The sequence below is a fragment of the Topomyia yanbarensis genome, chromosome 3 (assembly GCF_030247195.1).
Source record: "Topomyia yanbarensis strain Yona2022 chromosome 3, ASM3024719v1, whole genome shotgun sequence".
Lineage (NCBI taxonomy): Eukaryota > Metazoa > Arthropoda > Insecta > Diptera > Culicidae > Topomyia > Topomyia yanbarensis.
This window is the reverse complement of record NC_080672.1, coordinates 101,902,486-101,920,856: the sequence shown is the minus strand read 5'-3', so window position 1 is coordinate 101,920,856 and position 18,371 is coordinate 101,902,486. Positions and strand designations below refer to the sequence as shown.

Below are 18,371 nucleotides of genomic sequence, written 5' to 3'. Positions count from 1 at the left end.
CCGCAACCTCTACGAATACTAGAAAAGAGATGAATTTTTCATCATCTTTGCGTAAATGTACATTAACCATAGATCTAGTACAGGACTGGTAGAGTTTTACATGCTATGAGAAGTAGAACAGCTCGAAGTGCTCGCAGAAGTCATCGTCCGTAAAATACCATACCAACAGAAGACATTATATTATCGAATCTAGCCCACAGTGGAAAACATTAATCTATAAATGCGCTGTGTCTATGACGGTGACTAACTACTGTGAAATTGCAAGCATTTAGGCGATTGCGGTGATATGTATGATATTCTCGCTAGGTTCGTTTTCAAACTGATCATATTTTTCTCAATGCTAGAGTTACTTTAGTTTTACAAGCTTTAACATTAAACAAACACAATTTGATTTTCCTCAAGTTTATATTGATAGATAGCTCACCATTGGCACTATATCCCGTAGCGAAACTTGATCTTCACTTTAGAAATGATTTGTGGTCAACCTGCGTGACAATTACATCTGATCATGTATAATCCGTTTTTAACAGTTAGGGGAAAGTGGGCCATTTCGGACCATTGGCCAATTGGGACCTCTAGCTGTTTCTCAGCTATGGTAATATGAAAAGTATATATCATTTTCATGGCTGTCATATAGTTCTGTTCAATCTCACAAAATTTTGTGTTCTATCTCACAAGTGCATTATCATTATTTTGGATCTGCCAGAAAATATCTTTCATTTAATATCTTGTTTTGAACGAAACTATCAACTGTTTCTGTTTAATCGCTGTGTGAATAGTAGAGTATGGGTTGGTCCAATTCGGACCTTGTGCCGTAAATACGATCTGATACGCGATCGCGAAAACCCGTTTGAGAGGAAAGTGTACGCAGTCGGTCGAGCTTCAAGGAAAACATAAGTTTTCGCAAATCGGTTGACAGATTTCGACGTTATAGTTCATAACCTATTTTTGGGTAATTTGGCCTAGCTCTTACTTTTTATTGTATTTTTACTACAAAGTTTTATATATCAAAGAGAACTTTTCATTTCACAATTCGAAATTTAGTGATAATCAAATAGGAATAACTTAGTCCAAAATAGGAATTCATTTCTATTGTAAAAAATCGATAAAAAATTGGTGGTCCGAATTGGAACAGGATTGGGGTAACTCGGACCTTTCATGTACTTTTGCGCAGAATTGTGTAAACACAATACGGTAAAAGATCAGAAAAAGTCGGCTTAGAAAATAATGTGCGCAATTGATCAGGCTTTCAGGAAAAAATATTTTTGAATCGGTTGACACGTTTCAGTTCGATAGCTCGAAAACCCTTATCAATTTTATAGCTCATAAACCCTTACTGGCCCAGTTCTCCTATGAAAAGTTGAAAATTTGAAATAGATGATTAATTCCAGCCATTGTTTTAGCTTATTCCAGGGTAAAATAGGTTTCATTTTACAGGCTCTTCATTGGGTTTATGCTGGTCGATCGATTTATTTATTACAAGCATTTCTTCTCTCTTTAGCATATATCAAAAACAGTGGAGATGGTCAGCAAGGTTGTAAGATAATGATTTTCACTTTATTCCTATCATCGGCCTAACCTTTTTTGCAGCTTAATTACAACAAAAAATGGAATGTACTTTTGAAGTGATCTGTTAATATGGTTGTAGGTCTGGTCAAATACAACACAAAATCACGTTTAATGAATTTAATATACTCTCAAAATCTCGCTTTATAGCAAAAAAACTATTTTTCGGGACTTTCGGCGCAAACAAACGGTCAGTTTTCAAACGATGATCTTTTCCACGGTATGTTATGTATCTTTTGTTAAAAATACTATGCGGTTTTGGGACAACAATATGAAAGAAACTGTTATTTTGCGATTTTTTCATGAAAAATTTGAAACATGCTCAACATTTTTATTAAGAAGAGTCTTTGTTTTAATACAGATTTCATTAAAATAAGTATTTGGGTGAAACTCAAGATGGCGGCTTCAAAATGGTACTGCTCTTGCAGTAAACTGTAAAATCACTATAATTTCTTAAAGGTAATGTAATTCTGCAATTATGTCTAAAATTAACAATAATATATTTTTAATTTTTTAACGTGGTTCAAGTGAAAAAAGTTAACTTAGTTTTATTATTCTACTGTTCATTAGGCAATTAATGAATCGTAAAAATAGATTCCAACTAAGCATAAGCCGTACAGAAATTCATTAAAGGTTAAGTAATTATAATGATTTTTGATATCAGTCTAGTAGTTTTCGGATCATGTTTCGCACAGAGGCAGACGGAAATCGCCATTTTAAAACCGCCATTCTAGGTTTCACTCAGATACTTTGCAATGTGTGGAATAATTTCAATAGCATTATGCTTATAAACCTGAAATGATTACATATGGTGTGGGAATACTTCTCTCCTTTATCTTTATGAAAACTGAGGACCTTATCGAGCTCTATGCAGGATATGGAAAATATTGCTCGATTTTCCTGTAGGCAGATATAAAATAAATGTACATAATGAGCAGCTCATGTGCAAAAGTAGGCAAATGTCCACAGAATGTTTAGATCAATAACAACCAGAGCTTGAAAAAATTGACATCCCTGTGTGAACTTGAAAGAAAACAAAATTCAATTCATGCCTGCCGCGATGAATGAACTGTTTGGTTCGTTTCCCTCATCATTCGTTCTACCGACACAGCGCATTCAGGTACGGACATGTTCGGTTTCAGAAGCAAACTGAATTTTGTTTCTATGCTAGCTCTGAGAGGAATTATTGAGAAAAAGTGCCCCAGATATAGATAACGCAGTTCACTTATGCTCGAAAATGCAGAAGATGCCAGCTTCTGCATTCAAACTGTCCACATAATAACAAATGAATGCTTTAGTTGGTGAAGGAGTTTATATTTCCTCTGCACTCAAGCATTCGATTCTGCGTGAAATTCCAGTCAGTCGGAAAGTTAATGAATGAGGGAGGCGGTGAATCTGAATGTTGGTTTCGATAAATACAAGCAGAAATAGGTAAATGATTTTGAAATTTTGCATCACTGATAACAACAAATATTGTAAATGCAAGAATAAATAACAGAATAAACAGTATGAAATTTAAGAGAAGAAAATCACATTCGTCTCTAATTATAACATATCAATGTAATAGAGTTATTATGATTAATCAGTCAAATAGAATGGACATTTTGATGAGTATTACTTTCGGTCAAATAACTTTTGAACCAAAACTAGTCGGCCCAATACTATTCGACAACATGACATTCGGCCAAACGGCATTAGACCAGACGGCATTAGGCCAAACGGCACTAAGCCACACGGAATTAGGCCAAACGGCATTGGGCCAAACGTCATTCGGCCAAACTGTATCAGGCCAAACGGCATTAGGCCAAACAGCCCATTCGGTCAAACAGCCCATTCGGTCAAACAGCCCATTCGGTCAAACAGCCCATTCGGTCAAACAGCCCATTCGGTCAAAAAGCCCATTCGGTCAAACAGCCCATTCGGTCAAACAGCCTATTCGGTCAAACAGCCCATTCGGTCAAACAGCCCATTCGGTCAAACAGCCCATTCGGTCAAACAGCCCATTCGGTCAAACAGCCCATTCGGTCAAACAGCCCATTCGGTCAAACAGCCCATTCGGTCAAACAGCCCATTCGGTCAAACAGCCCATTCGGTCAAACAGCCCATTCGGTCAAACAGCCCATTCGGTCAAACAGCCCATTCGGTCAAACAGCCCATTCGGTCAAACAGCCCATTCGGTCAAACAGCCCATTCGGTCAAACAGCCCATTCGGTCAAACAGCCCATTCGGTCAAACAGCCCATTCGGTCAAACAGCCCATTCGGTCAAACAGCCCATTCGGTCAAACAGCCCATTCGGTCAAACAGCCCATTCGGTCAAACAGCCCATTCGGTCAAACAGCCCATTCGGTCAAACAGCCCATTCGGTCAAACAGCCCATTCGGTCAAACAGCCCATTCGGTCAAACAGCCCATTCGGTCAAACAGCCCATTCGGTCAAACAGCCCATTCGGTCAAACAGCCCATTCGGTCAAACAGCCCATTCGGTCAAACAGCCCATTCGGTCAAACAGCCCATTCGGTCAAACAGCCCATTCGGTCAAACAGCCCATTCGGTCAAACAGCCCATTCGGTCAAACAGCCCATTCGGTCAAACAGCCCATTCGGTCAAACAGCCCATTCGGTCAAACAGCCCATTCGGTCAAACAGCCCATTCGGTCAAACAGCCCATTCGGTCAAACAGCCCATTCGGTCAAACAGCCCATTCGGTCAAACAGCGCATTCGGTCAAACAGCGCATTCGGTCAAACAGCGCATTCGGTCAAACAGCGCATTCGGTCAAACAGCGCATTCGGTCAAACAGCGCATTCGGTCAAACAGCGCATTCGGTCAAACAGCGCATTCGGTCAAACAGCGCATTCGGTCAAACAGCGCATTCGGTCAAACAGCGCATTCGGTCAAACAGCGCATTCGGTCAAACAGCGCATTCGGTCAAACAGCGCATTCGGTCAAACAGCGCATTCGGTCAAACAGCGCATTCGGTCAAACAGCGCATTCGGTCAAACAGCGCATTCGGTCAAACAGCGCATTCGGTCAAACAGCGCATTCGGTCAAACAGCGCATTCGGTCAAACAGCGCATTCGGTCAAACAGCGCATTCGGTCAAACAGCGCATTCGGTCAAACAGCCCATTCGGTCAAACAGCCCATTCGGTCAAACAGCCCATTCGGTCAAACAGCCCATTCGGTCAAACAGCCCATTCGGTCAAACAGCCCATTCGGTCAAACAGCCCATTCGGTCAAACAGCCCATTCGGTCAAACAGCCCATTCGGTCAAACAGCCCATTCGGTCAAACAGCCCATTCGGTCAAACAGCCCATTCGGTCAAACAGCCCATTCGGTCAAACAGCCCATTCGGTCAAACAGCCCATTCGGTCAAACAGCGCATTCGGTCAAACAGCGCATTCGGTCAAACAGCGCATTCGGTCAAACAGCCCATTCGGTCAAACAGCCCATTCGGTCAAACAGCCCATTCGGTCAAACAGCCCATTCGGTCAAACAGCCCATTCGGTCAAACAGCCCATTCGGTCAAACAGCCCATTCGGTCAAACAGCCCATTCGGTCAAACAGCCCATTCGGTCAAACAGCCCATTCGGTCAAACAGCCCATTCGGTCAAACAGCCCATTCGGTCAAACAGCCCATTCGGTCAAACAGCCCATTCGGTCAAACAGCCCATTCGGTCAAACAGCCCATTCGGTCAAACAGCCCATTCGGTCAAACAGCCCATTCAGTCAAACAGCCCATTCAGTCAAACAGCCCATTCGGTCAAACAGCCCATTCGGTCAAACAGCCCATTCGGTCAAACAGCCCATTCGGTCAAACAGCCCATTCGGTCAAACAGCCCATTCGGTCAAACAGCCCATTCGGTCAAACAGCCCATTCGGTCAAACAGCCCATTCGGTCAAACAGCCCATTCGGTCAAACAGCCCATTCGGTCAAACAGCCCATTCGGTCAAACAGCCCATTCGGTCAAACAGCCCATTCGGTCAAACAGCCCATTCGGTCAAACAGCCCATTCGGTCAAACAGCCCATTCGGTCAAACAGCCCATTCGGTCAAACAGCCCATTCGGTCAAACAGCCCATTCGGTCAAACAGCCCATTCGGTCAAACAGCCCATTCGGTCAAACAGCCCATTCGGTCAAACAGCCCATTCGGTCAAACAGCCCATTCGGTCAAACAGCCCATTCGGTCAAACAGCCCATTCAGTCAAATCAGCTCGTTCAGTCAAATCAGCTCGTTCTGCCAATTGGTATTCGGTTAAATGATTCATTCGGACAAGCGGCAGTCGGTCAAATAGCGTTCGACCAAACAGCATTCGGCTGAACGACCGGACACCAGAAATTATTAAATATTCCCCTATGTAAATACAGAAAATAAATTATGACGTGCTACAAAGTGCCCTTCAAAACTTGTTGCCAGAAGAGGCAACCAAATAAGTCGTTTCGTAATTAAGATACACAAGCTCAAAATAAACCCTGCTGTTTTGCGAACCACCTGCCTTATTCCAATATTGTACAAAAAGCGTTTTATTATGACGACTTACCTGTTAAATTTTTCTTTGTAGACATTTTGCTCTACATCGCGCTTTTCGGGTAAAATATCTATGCTATTCTGTGCTAACTCCTCGCATAACTTTAATGAAAAATATATAATACTGTGCAAGTTATTTAGAGGGGCATACCAATATATATTATATTGGTAGGATGTTTCCTATCCTCGAGGATATGAGCAAAGTTGTAAGCCTATAAAAAAAATTCGATTTTTTCAAATTTCAAGGCAATACTCCCACGACCGGCAGTGTGGAGTTCAAATTGTCAAATTGGAAGCAAATATTTCCGACGATAGACCGCTTGTATGAAGCGAAGAACAAAAACGCTACCTATAATTTCCACTGAAGAAGGCCGAAACCAACGGTCGAAACGTCTGGCCATTATAAAAAAGTAGTGTTCGATATTATTTATTGACTGAAAAGCCGAATATACCCCTCCAAATTGTCTTTGTTTGGAAACATCGGATACTCTCGGCAGCCGGCTACCCAGAGTTAAAAAAACCAAAACTAAACAAGATCTTTTCTTTTTCGAGTCAAAAACTCGAAAACTAACCAAACAACTACATAATAAACTGTACTTTAAAGGTCGCATCGCTTGCTTGGAGCGAATTCTAGACCTTATACTCTTCTAAACCTCCAACTCCGCGACACCTATAGAAGAGTCTGATAAATCGTTGTCCTTCCGATAAGTAGGTGGAGCATCAACACTTCCCGTCTACCTTACCCCTTAGCCTTCCTCGTGAATGATGGAGATGGGGGCGGCCGGCTATGGTGTGCCCATACTGTTGAGGTTATAATATGGTTCGGATTGGTATGAATTCCTACTTACCATTTGCTAAGTAACTCTTATTAGATAAACAGCAGTCAAACATGACGAAGCCAGTGTGAAACCCGCCAAATTCATCATCACAACGCAACGCAGCGATAAAAAGAATTCGATTTGTTAAAAGTTGCATGGTGGTCTTACTCCGTAATCTAACCAAAGACGTGTGCCAATGTTGCATTATAGATGTGCTGTTCGAAGAAAATTGGACAATTGTGCCTTTCTATATAAATTTGTCTGATATTGATTTATATTCATTCAATTTCTATATAATATTGCCACAATTGAACGATATTTCCTCAAATTTTCATGACAATATACTGTAAATTGAGCGGGTGACAATGAATTTCCGGAGGTATATCGTCGAAACTTGTTCTGCAGTGTACAGCATAACTTAAATCTACTGGACATAAGTAGGGTAAAGTGCCCATTTTCACCATACTAATCAGGGTGCCTCACTATTTCATTAATTTCTCGGCCTGCAACCAATGGAATGCGAAAAAATTGACATCAACAGCTTTGCTTCGTTATTAAGAACCAATATAATAACATAAATGCGCTGAAAACAGTGAAAATTCTCGTGTTTGAGCACAACAAAAACTCTAATCGAGTGCTCCTACTGTTGCGCTACCATTTGACTCAATGCGTTGAACAAAGATGGCAAACACTGCTCTAACCAACGGCTTCAAATGGGTAGGGTGATAATAGAAACATGGCGCAAATGGGCTCATCACTCTATGTAACACAGGAAGCAGGCATCCGGGGAGAGAAGTGATAGATAGCTAGTATATATTGGATCAGAAACGTAATGATCATACTATTTGTGAAGACGGAAAATTACGCGTCTCTTCTTGAACGGGTAGGGACACCGGATTTTTCCTACTGGCCTGAGTGAGTGAGGGTTACGAGTCTTCATTATAATTTATTTTTTTCGCCTTTATTTGAAACTGTTCCTGGCAGCTACCTACCTTGTGTACTACGCGGTAAGCTGAGGAAATTCGTGAGGGACTTGTCACTGCAAGTCAGGTCTACAATTTCTCAATCACATGATTAACTATGTCGCTGCGAATCTGTTCCAATGACTTTCTTTTATTATTATTTTCACTGCTTCGATAAGAGCATAAAAGCCATTAGTTACATAAATATGCTATCTGAAACTTGCATCTCTCGGTTGCACAAGTTGCGTGTGCTTGTTTGTATGTATATAGAAAAATTATATACCAATTTGTGATATTTATAACCCTAGCTAATAATACTTCTTGTTTGCCCACCTAATAGGTAGTTGACTATCGTTAGAAATGAGATTCCTGCAAGTGTGTATTTCCTAATACATTACTCTGCTATATTTACAAAAAGTGCCCTCAACGTTCGTGTGTGCGTGCGTAAGTGGCTCTCCGTTGTACTGGATCAACATGCGAGGAGCAGTCCTGCATCAGACTGACAGGTTGCAGCCTTAGAAAGTTTCCTGCACCCTGGCGCCTTTCTGCGGTTCGTGCTGATTGGGCTCGTTCCACTTTTGTACCGCGGCGGAGCCAAACAGGACAAAGACCAGCGCCGGGATCATGTAGGCTGCGGCACCGATTGCAAAGACGTACCGCCACTCGTCCATGGTGCTTCGTTCGGCGGTGAAATGTGCCACCAGCATAGGCGTGATGAAACCGCTGGTCGTTCCGACAAAGTTGATGATACCGTACAGGGTGCCGGCAAAGTTCGGGGCGAGGTCCTGGGAGTTTTGCAGATTCGTCATGGTAGAGGCACCGTTGAAACCCAACGAGAGGGTGATTATGGCGACGCACATGTACGGATCGAAACCGGCGTAGATGAGGCCAACGAGGAACAGTCCGGGGATTATGTGAGCTGCAATTAAAATAAAATCAGTCGATTTCCACTGAACAAACACACTGGGCAAGAGGGGGGAGGGGTTCCATTTGAAGCTCTAACTATTAAAGATAGATCGTGTGGTTAATAATGAATGCAGTTTGCACATGCTGCAAGCTGCACTTGATGGTAGTTTGCTTTGGAGACGTATTTTCCGCAATGTGTTTCTTCGATCTATGTTGGCTATTTTTAGCATATTGCGGCTTGTAATTATTAGACGTTATACTCTATGAGTGAATGTTGTATGTTGTAATAGGGTGCTGATTTGCCTAAGACATTTTGCAACGTGGAGAAAATGAGTACACCGCCAATTATGTGGATGAAAAGGAATTGTAAGCTAAAGACTTTATGTTCGTGTAATAACGCCTTTGATCGACGTTCTGTTTCACCAATGCAAATTATCGTTGGAGGATCACCACAGACATATTTTTCTACCTTACTTATGGCTTTCTAATGTTTGGAGCTAATCCCTTCTGGTTTCGTTTTTCACGTTTTTTTAGATCTTTGGGTGAAGAGAGTTGACCAAACCTTTTGTGCATGATAATGTATTGTTTTAATAATATTCCTTAATTTTTTCATGCAAAAATATTGACAAGCGACTCGACGACGAAGCTTTTTGTGGAACGTTTTTAGAAAAAAGGCGATTTGCTGTGTTAACTGCCATTCAAAAACTATATAACCGATTAATTTCAAATTTTGCATTTGTTATACAGCTTCAAAAACTGGCTGAAATAAAATCAACATCAGCCATAGCTCTATACAAAGTGTTTACAACTATTAGGTTTCTTCGGAAAAGTTGTGTGTTATGTAATAATAAATAATACCTTCGAACATTGTTAATGCAAAAAATCAGAAGCTTAAAAGTTATAAGTAAAAATGAGAATTAAAGCAGTTAATTATAGAAAACGTATCGTAACTCGATTACTGTGAGTGATAAAGACAACATATGTTCTACAAAATTTATGAGAATGCTCTGCGTTACAACTTTGTCTAAGACGGTCAAGCGCTGCCTTCCGGTTCACAAGTTAAATTTTCGATTGCCTACTATGATAATTTTTGTGGAATATGTATTGACTCCAATATAAGCACTTCAAGCGCTGTTTTGAACCGTGCGTCTGTGATATGCTTTTTCAATATTACGAGCCTTAGTTCTCAAGGGAGAGCAAGGAGTTGAAGGAAGAAAATTTAGGAAAGCGTGGAAAAGGGTCATATGAGCAAGCTTAGAGTTTACCGGCGACTTAACCCTTTGTCTGCTACCGCAGGAGTCAGGATATTTTGGCATTAGAAATGCGAATCACCTGAGTCTGCGGCATGTCCGGACGAGCGTACAAAAACTTGGCTCTTCACGCTGTCGGAACCGACTTTCTTCCTTCAACTCCTTGCTCTCTCTTGAGTACTATGGCTCTTAATATTGAAAAGTCCCTTGAATGTAGTTAAAAATATAAAAAAAATGAAAATTGACTCACTCTGTTTCGTTAATTAAAAAGGATATAAATATTGCGACTCCATGGAAGTAGGTCAACTTCGGTCGGGCAAACGTTGATTTCTGACTGTTCCACCTAGCACACCTAAAAGCACATCCTTACATAACCTTGCAGAAACACATCCAGTTAATTCCAATGTAATTGTGAAGCGAGAACAAACGGTCGTCATTAGACCGATCGAGCGACAGTGGTACAAATCAGGAAGTCCAAGGTAAGTTTGACCCAGCTTGGTTGGGTGTCAAAGTAGTACTTTACCCATCCAATGGAGAAGCAAGGGTTAGATGTGATTCCCAAGAATTGGTTCTTAGATTACTCAGTACAGTGAAAAGCAAATCTGTCTGAGAAGTACAACGCCAACGTTCAGAAACGTAAACGTAATCAGCTCGATTGTACCACAGACGCTCATTTGTTTGCCACGGAACTTGGATGTTATGGTAGCGACTCTTTCCAGTCAGTTAAAGCTAATGAGGGTCCTCCCGAAGCTATTCGAGATACTGCATACACTGAAGTTGATCTACAATTGCAGCTTGCCAGCAGACGTAATCAGGATTATTCCGTCACCGACACCCATCTGTTTACCATGGAACATGACGGACACGACAGCGAGCTTTTCTGATTAGTTGACAACGCTCTAAACAAATCAGACGTATTCAAGAAACATGAAACTCCTATATCCATTTGCTCTGATAAACACAATTAATGTTTATTTTCTTCCAAATTACGATATACAGATCCTGCCCCCGTTGAAAACTCACCCCAAATAACGGGTGTTTGCTTCAACCAACGCCGCTCTATCGTCTACCGTCCAACCATCAGGAGGCTACTTGCAGGGACATCTTGAAATCTATTATCAGAATGTGAGAGGACTACGCACCAAAATTGATGAGGTGTTCGTCACAGCTTCAGATGTCGATCATGATGCTATTGTTCTGATCGAAATGTGGCTGAATGATCAAATTAAATCGCACCAATTATTTGGCTCACACTACGCGGTATACCGTAACGATCGCGATCCTATCAGTGCAGGGAAAAACGTGGTGGTCGTGTGCTCATTGTAGTCTTTAAGCGATCCACAAAAAATGACACTCACAATCTCGAACAACTCTGGTTAAATATTCGTGGTCCTTATACTAATATCTGCGTGGATGTAGCATATGTTCCCCCCGATTCCGCAAGTGATGTAGAAGTTATTCAGAAGCACATAGACTTTGTACTTGACATCGCATCTTCCATTGAACCCAACATGGGCGTTGATTCCATTGATTATTATAACCACCCTGGGCTTCTTTGTCGGAGTACCACCTCCAGGTATATTTTACCAGACTCGTTTGAATCGACCCTTTCGAGGACGAGTACTACCTTACTCGGCGGCATGTCTGTACTGTAAATGCGACAAATGTGTAACAATAACAGGCGAAATCGAATCCTGGACTTCGTGTTTAGAAATGAAGAAGCTTCAATGAACTGCATTGTTTCAGAAGCACTCAAGTCATTAGTTGCTTCAGACGCACATTATCCTCCATTTCTAGTAAAGCGGATTTAAAAAAATATCAAAAATGCGAGCGTCGAAATAATGTCGTCGTACGGAAGAATGTAAACGATTTGAACAAGTAAATTCAAGTGAAGAAATTTGGTCGAAAAATTCTTATATAGCAAGCAATATGTTCCTGCCATTTACTATTTTGTTTACTCTGCCAGAACAATACAGTGTTTGATTTATGGTTAAGAACCTTTTGAGGGGTGACAGAGGATATAATGTGAGGAAAAAATCGATCTACGGTCAAAGAGTTATTAAACTTTTTCTGTAAATAACTTGTTTGTCTTAAAATATCTCCTTCTGCGACAATCTATCGATCTGAGTATCTGCACTGCCTTTATATGAGAAGTATAAAGGCGGGTTCAAAAAAAATGTATTCGTGTAGAAACAAAAAAATCAAAGAATTTAGTATTTTTTTTATTAAAAGCATAATGTTTATTCTTCCAAAAAACGTCAATGACTATTCGAGAAGTGGCCCTGGTCAGCCGTTCGACTCAATTTAGTCGCGATGCTCTCACAAGAGCGCTGGACGGCACTGACGTCCATCTCCCGGATACAATTCCGGATGCTGGTGGTCAACTGCTTCGTATACTTGGCCCGCCAATTATTTTTGTACACTAAGGCACCGAGGGAGCCGAAAAAATTCTCAATGAGGCACTGGGGCAAGTTGGTTGGGTTCCTTTCTTTCGGCACGTACGGTATCTTTTTCTGCTCAAGATACTCCAGTTTCTTATTGGTGTAATAGGAAGGTGCATTGTACGATCAGAAGACATACTTAGCATCCGCACGATGCTCCTTTAACCCTCCAGCACTCGCGCGGATGGCTCCCCGAATGAGCACCCACTTGTGCTGGAAGAAGATTTCGCTAGAGTTTCGGAAGCTGTTGCACAAAATACAACGGCGCGAGTGCCGGAGGGTTAAGAACGACAGAATTTACTCAAGACACTCTTCCTGGTACACTTGTTGATTGTTGGCCAGACCGCTCTGCTTGAACCACGACTTTGAAATGCCTCTGTCCGAAATGGCGATGTTCAGCATAACTTTTTTTTTTCAAATTTATGGTGAAGCTTATATTTGTCTTCGGGGGGTGTTGGCGACTTGTCGCTGAAATAGTAGCTGTCGTTTCCTGGAATGTGGGTCTTCGAGAGCGGAAAGTAAACTTTCGTCGTCCAGCACGAACGATGTCCCGCGGTATTGCTTCGTCGTTCACCGGCACAGCGATTCCACGATCGCTATCTGCTCGTCCGTGTACTTGGGGGACCGAGTCTTCTTCCGACAGATTATGGGAGCTGTGATATTTTCAGACGGCGTCACGCAAACTCGTTCCGTCGTTGTTGTCGAATAGCTTTTTCAATGTCCTTTCTTCTTCTTCTTTTTCGCCATTATCTTCGCCGAACGGCCGCCACGGGCCTTCCGCTTCACGCTCATGGATACCAGGATCCGGTAAACTGTACTTACGGGCACATTTTCATCTCGAAAATTGTCTACCGTTAACTTTTTTTCCATGATTATCATGCGTTTCGTAAAACCGTACAACACACTCGAGGAGTGCTTGTTATTTCGACGCCATCTTCGAATGAACTGACAGTACCCGAGCGAAAAGAAACATGCCACCCATTTCTAGGGAGTCCAGAGAGCAATTCTCTTGGAGAGAAAAAAAATACGCTCTTTGCTTTACAAAAAGGTATTGTAATCATTCTCATTTTTTATTGAACACCCGTCACCTTCGATGTTTTGGTCGGATGTAGTGTTGGCACACTCTACTAAACAACTCTTAATCGATTCATGAAGTAGGGTATATATTTTGTTGAGAATGGCATCAATCCACCAAATTGCTCTCAGCTTCGGTCCATCGACCGTTACTGGGCGATTATGTGCTAGGGCGCCCAAAAAATGTTATAATTCACTTATACGGAAGTTGATGAAAAATGTTCGATCAAAAATTCGAAAATTCGTTAGTGAATAATATTAATTTCATCTGGTATTCACAATGTTCAGATTCAATCTCGTACAATAAACGTTTGTGGTGACTACGGTCACGGTATGAAACAGGAGGTAGAATTTTTCAACGCTAGTAACTTTCATTGTATTGCACGAAATTATATTGCACACTAATCAGTCGGAAAATCAATGGTGCATCAAATTTCGAAATACGTATGGCTTGTATTAGAGCAAAAACTTATTTGCTTGCATACTTTCGGAAGCAATGTCAAAAATTGAATTTTTTTAGTCTGTTGCAGGCAGAGCCATCAATATGGAGCAGCTGACAGCTAATCGGATATAGGGAAGTCATTCATCGTTCGATAGTCGAAAGAAAAGCATGTTTCTTCGAATTTTGCTAGTCGAGCAAGAAGCATGTTGATGAGCGGTCATATAATGCAGAAAGAAGGGGCAAAGTCGTCGCCTATTGAAAACCGCGTATGTGTTCTTGTGTTTTATTCATCGTTCGTTATTCGAATGAGAAGCATGTCGATGCGCGGTGAGGAGATGCGGCAGGAAGGCTATCTTAATTTTAGTTTTTGTTGCGCATGTTATTTTTGTTATTTTGTTATTTTTTCAGCCTTAATCTGCATTAGGACAAATCGCTGTTGCGAACGTGGTTTGCATTCTCAATAACGACAAATCAAATGGGTGTCAGGTCAAGGCCGATCATTTGTAGGATTCGCTTTATTATGATGATCAATTTCCAACGTTTGGTTTCATTTTTTATCGTTTGTTTGGGATGGCGGGTCCTGGAACGGGTGGCTAAAAGACAAATATGCCGCCTCGTTAACAACAGTGGTGCGAAATCTCAAACTTAGTTGCCTACTTGAGTTTACCGAAACCAACATTCATTTTAACACCTCCCTCATTCATTCATTTCCAAACTGATTGAAATTTCACGCAGAATTGATTGTTTTAGATGAAGTGTTTCAGTGCAGAGGATATATAAATTCATTCACCAACCAGAGCATTAATTTTTTGTTATGTGAAAAAACTGAAGGCACACTGTGGTATCTTCTATATTTTTGATCATAACCCAAGTAACATTTATAGTTTTATAGAATACTACAAGTGCAATCTAAGTTTTAAGAATGTATGGAAGAGTGCCTTTAACCTGAATTTTGCTACTAGGATGTGACCTGCGTAATCTATGTCTGGTGCATTTCTGATTGATAATCCCTCTAGAGCCCAGCATAGAAACAAACTGCTCCTGAATTTGAATTTATTTCGAAAATGCCTGAATTTATGCACTGCGCCGAGCGATAGAACGACCAGGTAAACAAACGAAAAATTCCATTCATCGCGTGTGGCATGAACTGAATTTCGTTCTTCTTTCAAGCTCATCCGGAGATTTCAGTATTTAGGAGCTCTGGTCAGAAATATTCAAAATCGCAATATTATCCAAGGTCACCCGGAATCGGATGACGACCTTCAATTGGTAACCTAATTGAAAAGTAGTAGCAAGCAGACACTTTCAGTGATTTTAACCCTTTCGTGCCCAACTTTTTTCTCGTGCATGTATAGCGGTAAGCTTGAAGCTAGTTGGTACCGCCGCACGGTACTATCTTTGATTTTAGGCCTGAGTTTAGTCCGGTCTAACACGTTAGTACCTGTCATTGCAGGAATGGCTGCATCCTGAAGCCAAATGAAAACAGTGTAAAGGAGCGCCATATTCCTCTTGCATACATCTCAATAATTTGAATCAACTTTTCGACCTTTATGTGCAATATTATGACCCACGTTGCACACAAACCATATGGGGGCAAGTAAGCAAGTTTTATCCCGTACGAAAAACAGGTATAATCGAGTTTTAAACACCATTTTTTTGATATTCAATATCGTCCTATCCATAAGGTGCTGCACGCTCATTTGAAAATGCCATGTCGAAGAGTTATATTGCAGGTTAGCAGAAGTCGAATCATTTTGAAACTAACCGTAGACCGAAATTTTATAATTGGATGCAGAGCTGCATTAAATAAAAATTGTTTTCGTTTGTTAGTTTACTTATGACTATCAAAATGAGTGAAGCTGTTTAATTTACAGTTTAGTTAGTTTAACTAGAGGAAAAGAAAAGAATATATAATCACAATGTGTACCCTTTTCTACTTCTTCTACTCTTCTCACAAAGAACACAATAAGCAAGTGGATGTTTTCTTATATTTTTACTGGTTTCGAACGAATCCAAACTAAGATTAAATAAAAGATTGTAAATAAAGCCATGCCATGATCGCTATTTAAATAATATTGAGACTTGCTTATATTGTTTCACTATTTATAATTTTCCATCAGATCTTGGACGATTAGCATTTCCACTGTAGAACAAATTGTCGTTTAATTCTTAGTGATAGAACGGAAATGCACAGGGTTTGAAAGAAGTTGTGAAAGTTGAGACTGGGCAAATGACTTGGAAAAATGACACAAAAAGTTTAATGCGGAAGAATCGTCTAAATCGTGTCGGAACTTAAGGGGGTTGTGCAAAGTATTGTCGGCTTAAAAATGCATTCCTTATTTTTTTTTTCGATGCAAAAATTGTCTATTCAGTCAGGTGCCACGTCGAAAACTGGTTTCTACTGGACCAATCGTTGATACATTTGCATAGTTGTTTTTAACATCACTCCACAAGTAAATGGAGCTTTTATTTCTTGGTCGATTTTCGAACTTTTCGTAGCACTTTGAAGCAAAAGTCCGATTATTGTTAAAAAAACGATGAAAATTCTATTGAAAAAATAATAATATTAGGCATTTTGCAAAAAGTTTTTGTAGTTACCTGGGCAATGATGTGAAGAAGATAAACTCTCGACAAACATATGATTACGGCCTAAAAGCCAACTGTCAAAATCTCCGGACAAACCGTTACGCGCCAATCACAGATGTTTATAGTAACCGAAAAAGAAAAGTTTTCTCTTTCATAAACTGTTATGAACTGTGTTCGGCTAGTAACGGTTTGTCCGGAATTTCCATTCAAAGTGGATTTTTACAGTTGGCTTTTAGGCCGTAATCATATGTTTGTCGAGAACTGTGCAAAATTCAGTAGGATTGGTCCAGGAAATTTTGAGCTACGGTTTACACCGCATTTTGTCGAGGTGCCTCCTGAAGATTCACTGTCTGCATCAAGTGTCAGGTTCAATTTGTTAAGTTATATCTGTCAATTGATTGCAGACTATAGGAAGTAATTAAATGTAATTTATTATTTTGTAACCGGGATTTGAAGCTTTCTCAAATTTTGTGGAAAGCTTAGCAATTTAACCCATTTGACAGATTAACTTCGTTGAAAATCAGCTTTTGAAGTTGTCAAATTCTCAGCTCAATTACTGAACTTTTGGTATTTCAGGATTGATTAGATAATCGTGCTGATAATTTGAATTACTTCATTTTCAGCAAAGTAGGTCTGCCAAATTCTATATTCATGGTTAGTGGAGTAGTTGGGTAGGATGGTATAATAAGCCCCACCAGTCTAAAATGTCAGATTTCTTTTCCAATGACCACATAATTATCTGAAGCAAATAAATAATTGTTTTTGGTTTTTTCATGTGCTGCAGAACAGCAACTAATACAAACGATTCTAAAAAAGGTAAGCTTCCATTATTGTTCTGTAAGCATTTGATTTAATTTGAAATAGTCAGATTTGGCTGAACTGTCTGACTACTAAATATAATGTTAGAGAAGCTTTTTCAATCCTTGGAGTGGCTAGCGACTAACAATACAACTCTATAACGTTTACGATAGTATGCACCATTATTAGCAAAATAGCGAAATAACGTTGTATGCCACGTTCACACTACGGAGTTTAAACATGTTATAATAATTAGCAACAAGATAAATAACATCGAGATAGCGTTAAAACACGTTTTTACTTGTTGTGTGAACGTAGTATTAGCCACTTGAATCTTAAATAATTCTAATGTTACTTTGTTTAAGCTAAATCGAGGATTCCAAAATTATTTTAACTAAATATAAATACGTCAGACTATTAAATGGCATAAACAGTGAATTTTCTATTAATCTCATTGTACGGTTTTTAACATTGCCGTGTACTGCCGATCAGAACGCACTAATGCAAATGGCAGCATCATGTTACCGGAAAAAGACAAAAATATGACATGCTCCTCTTGCGCATACTTCGTTATTTTCAATCCTCTCTTCGGCTTTCTTCTGGATCAAAATGACTCTCTTTGCTCGCAATAAAGATGGCAATAAATAAGCCAGTTTAAACAGGTAGGAAAGACAATCACCGTCGAACTATATTTACCTGTACTTTTGATTTCTCTGTTCTTTCCTTCTCTCTACACGCTTGATTCCAATAGCTCATCGAAGAGTTACAGGAGAGCATTTGGATATATCGAATCGATTATCTCATATTCAGATCAAAGTTGTTTTTGCGGATTCGAATCAAAACTGCAATAAGAATTGTTTTGATTATTTTCTTTTACATATCGCTGTGAGAATAAGTGGGATCATTTTATTCCTTAATATAAATCAATAACATGTTATCACGAATTAGTGCCCATATATCCGTCGTATCTCACATCAAAGAAAGTGAATAACGAAAAAAATAG

At 40.2% G+C, this 18,371-nt stretch overlaps 1 protein-coding gene across 2 annotated transcripts in view; it reads right to left on the bottom strand.

Moving 5' to 3' along the window:
• Positions 1 to 7,793: 7,793 nt before the first annotated feature.
• LOC131689930 (sialin) overlaps positions 7,794 to 18,371 on the bottom strand; it is a 58,565-nt gene continuing 47,987 nt past the window's right edge. For both annotated transcript variants that reach the window (XM_058975318.1, XM_058975319.1), the window contains one exon: positions 7,794 to 8,790. In XM_058975318.1, coding sequence (XP_058831301.1) covers positions 8,387 to 8,790 — 404 coding nt within the window. In that variant the 3' untranslated portion in view covers positions 7,794 to 8,386. The remainder of the gene's footprint in view (positions 8,791 to 18,371) is intronic.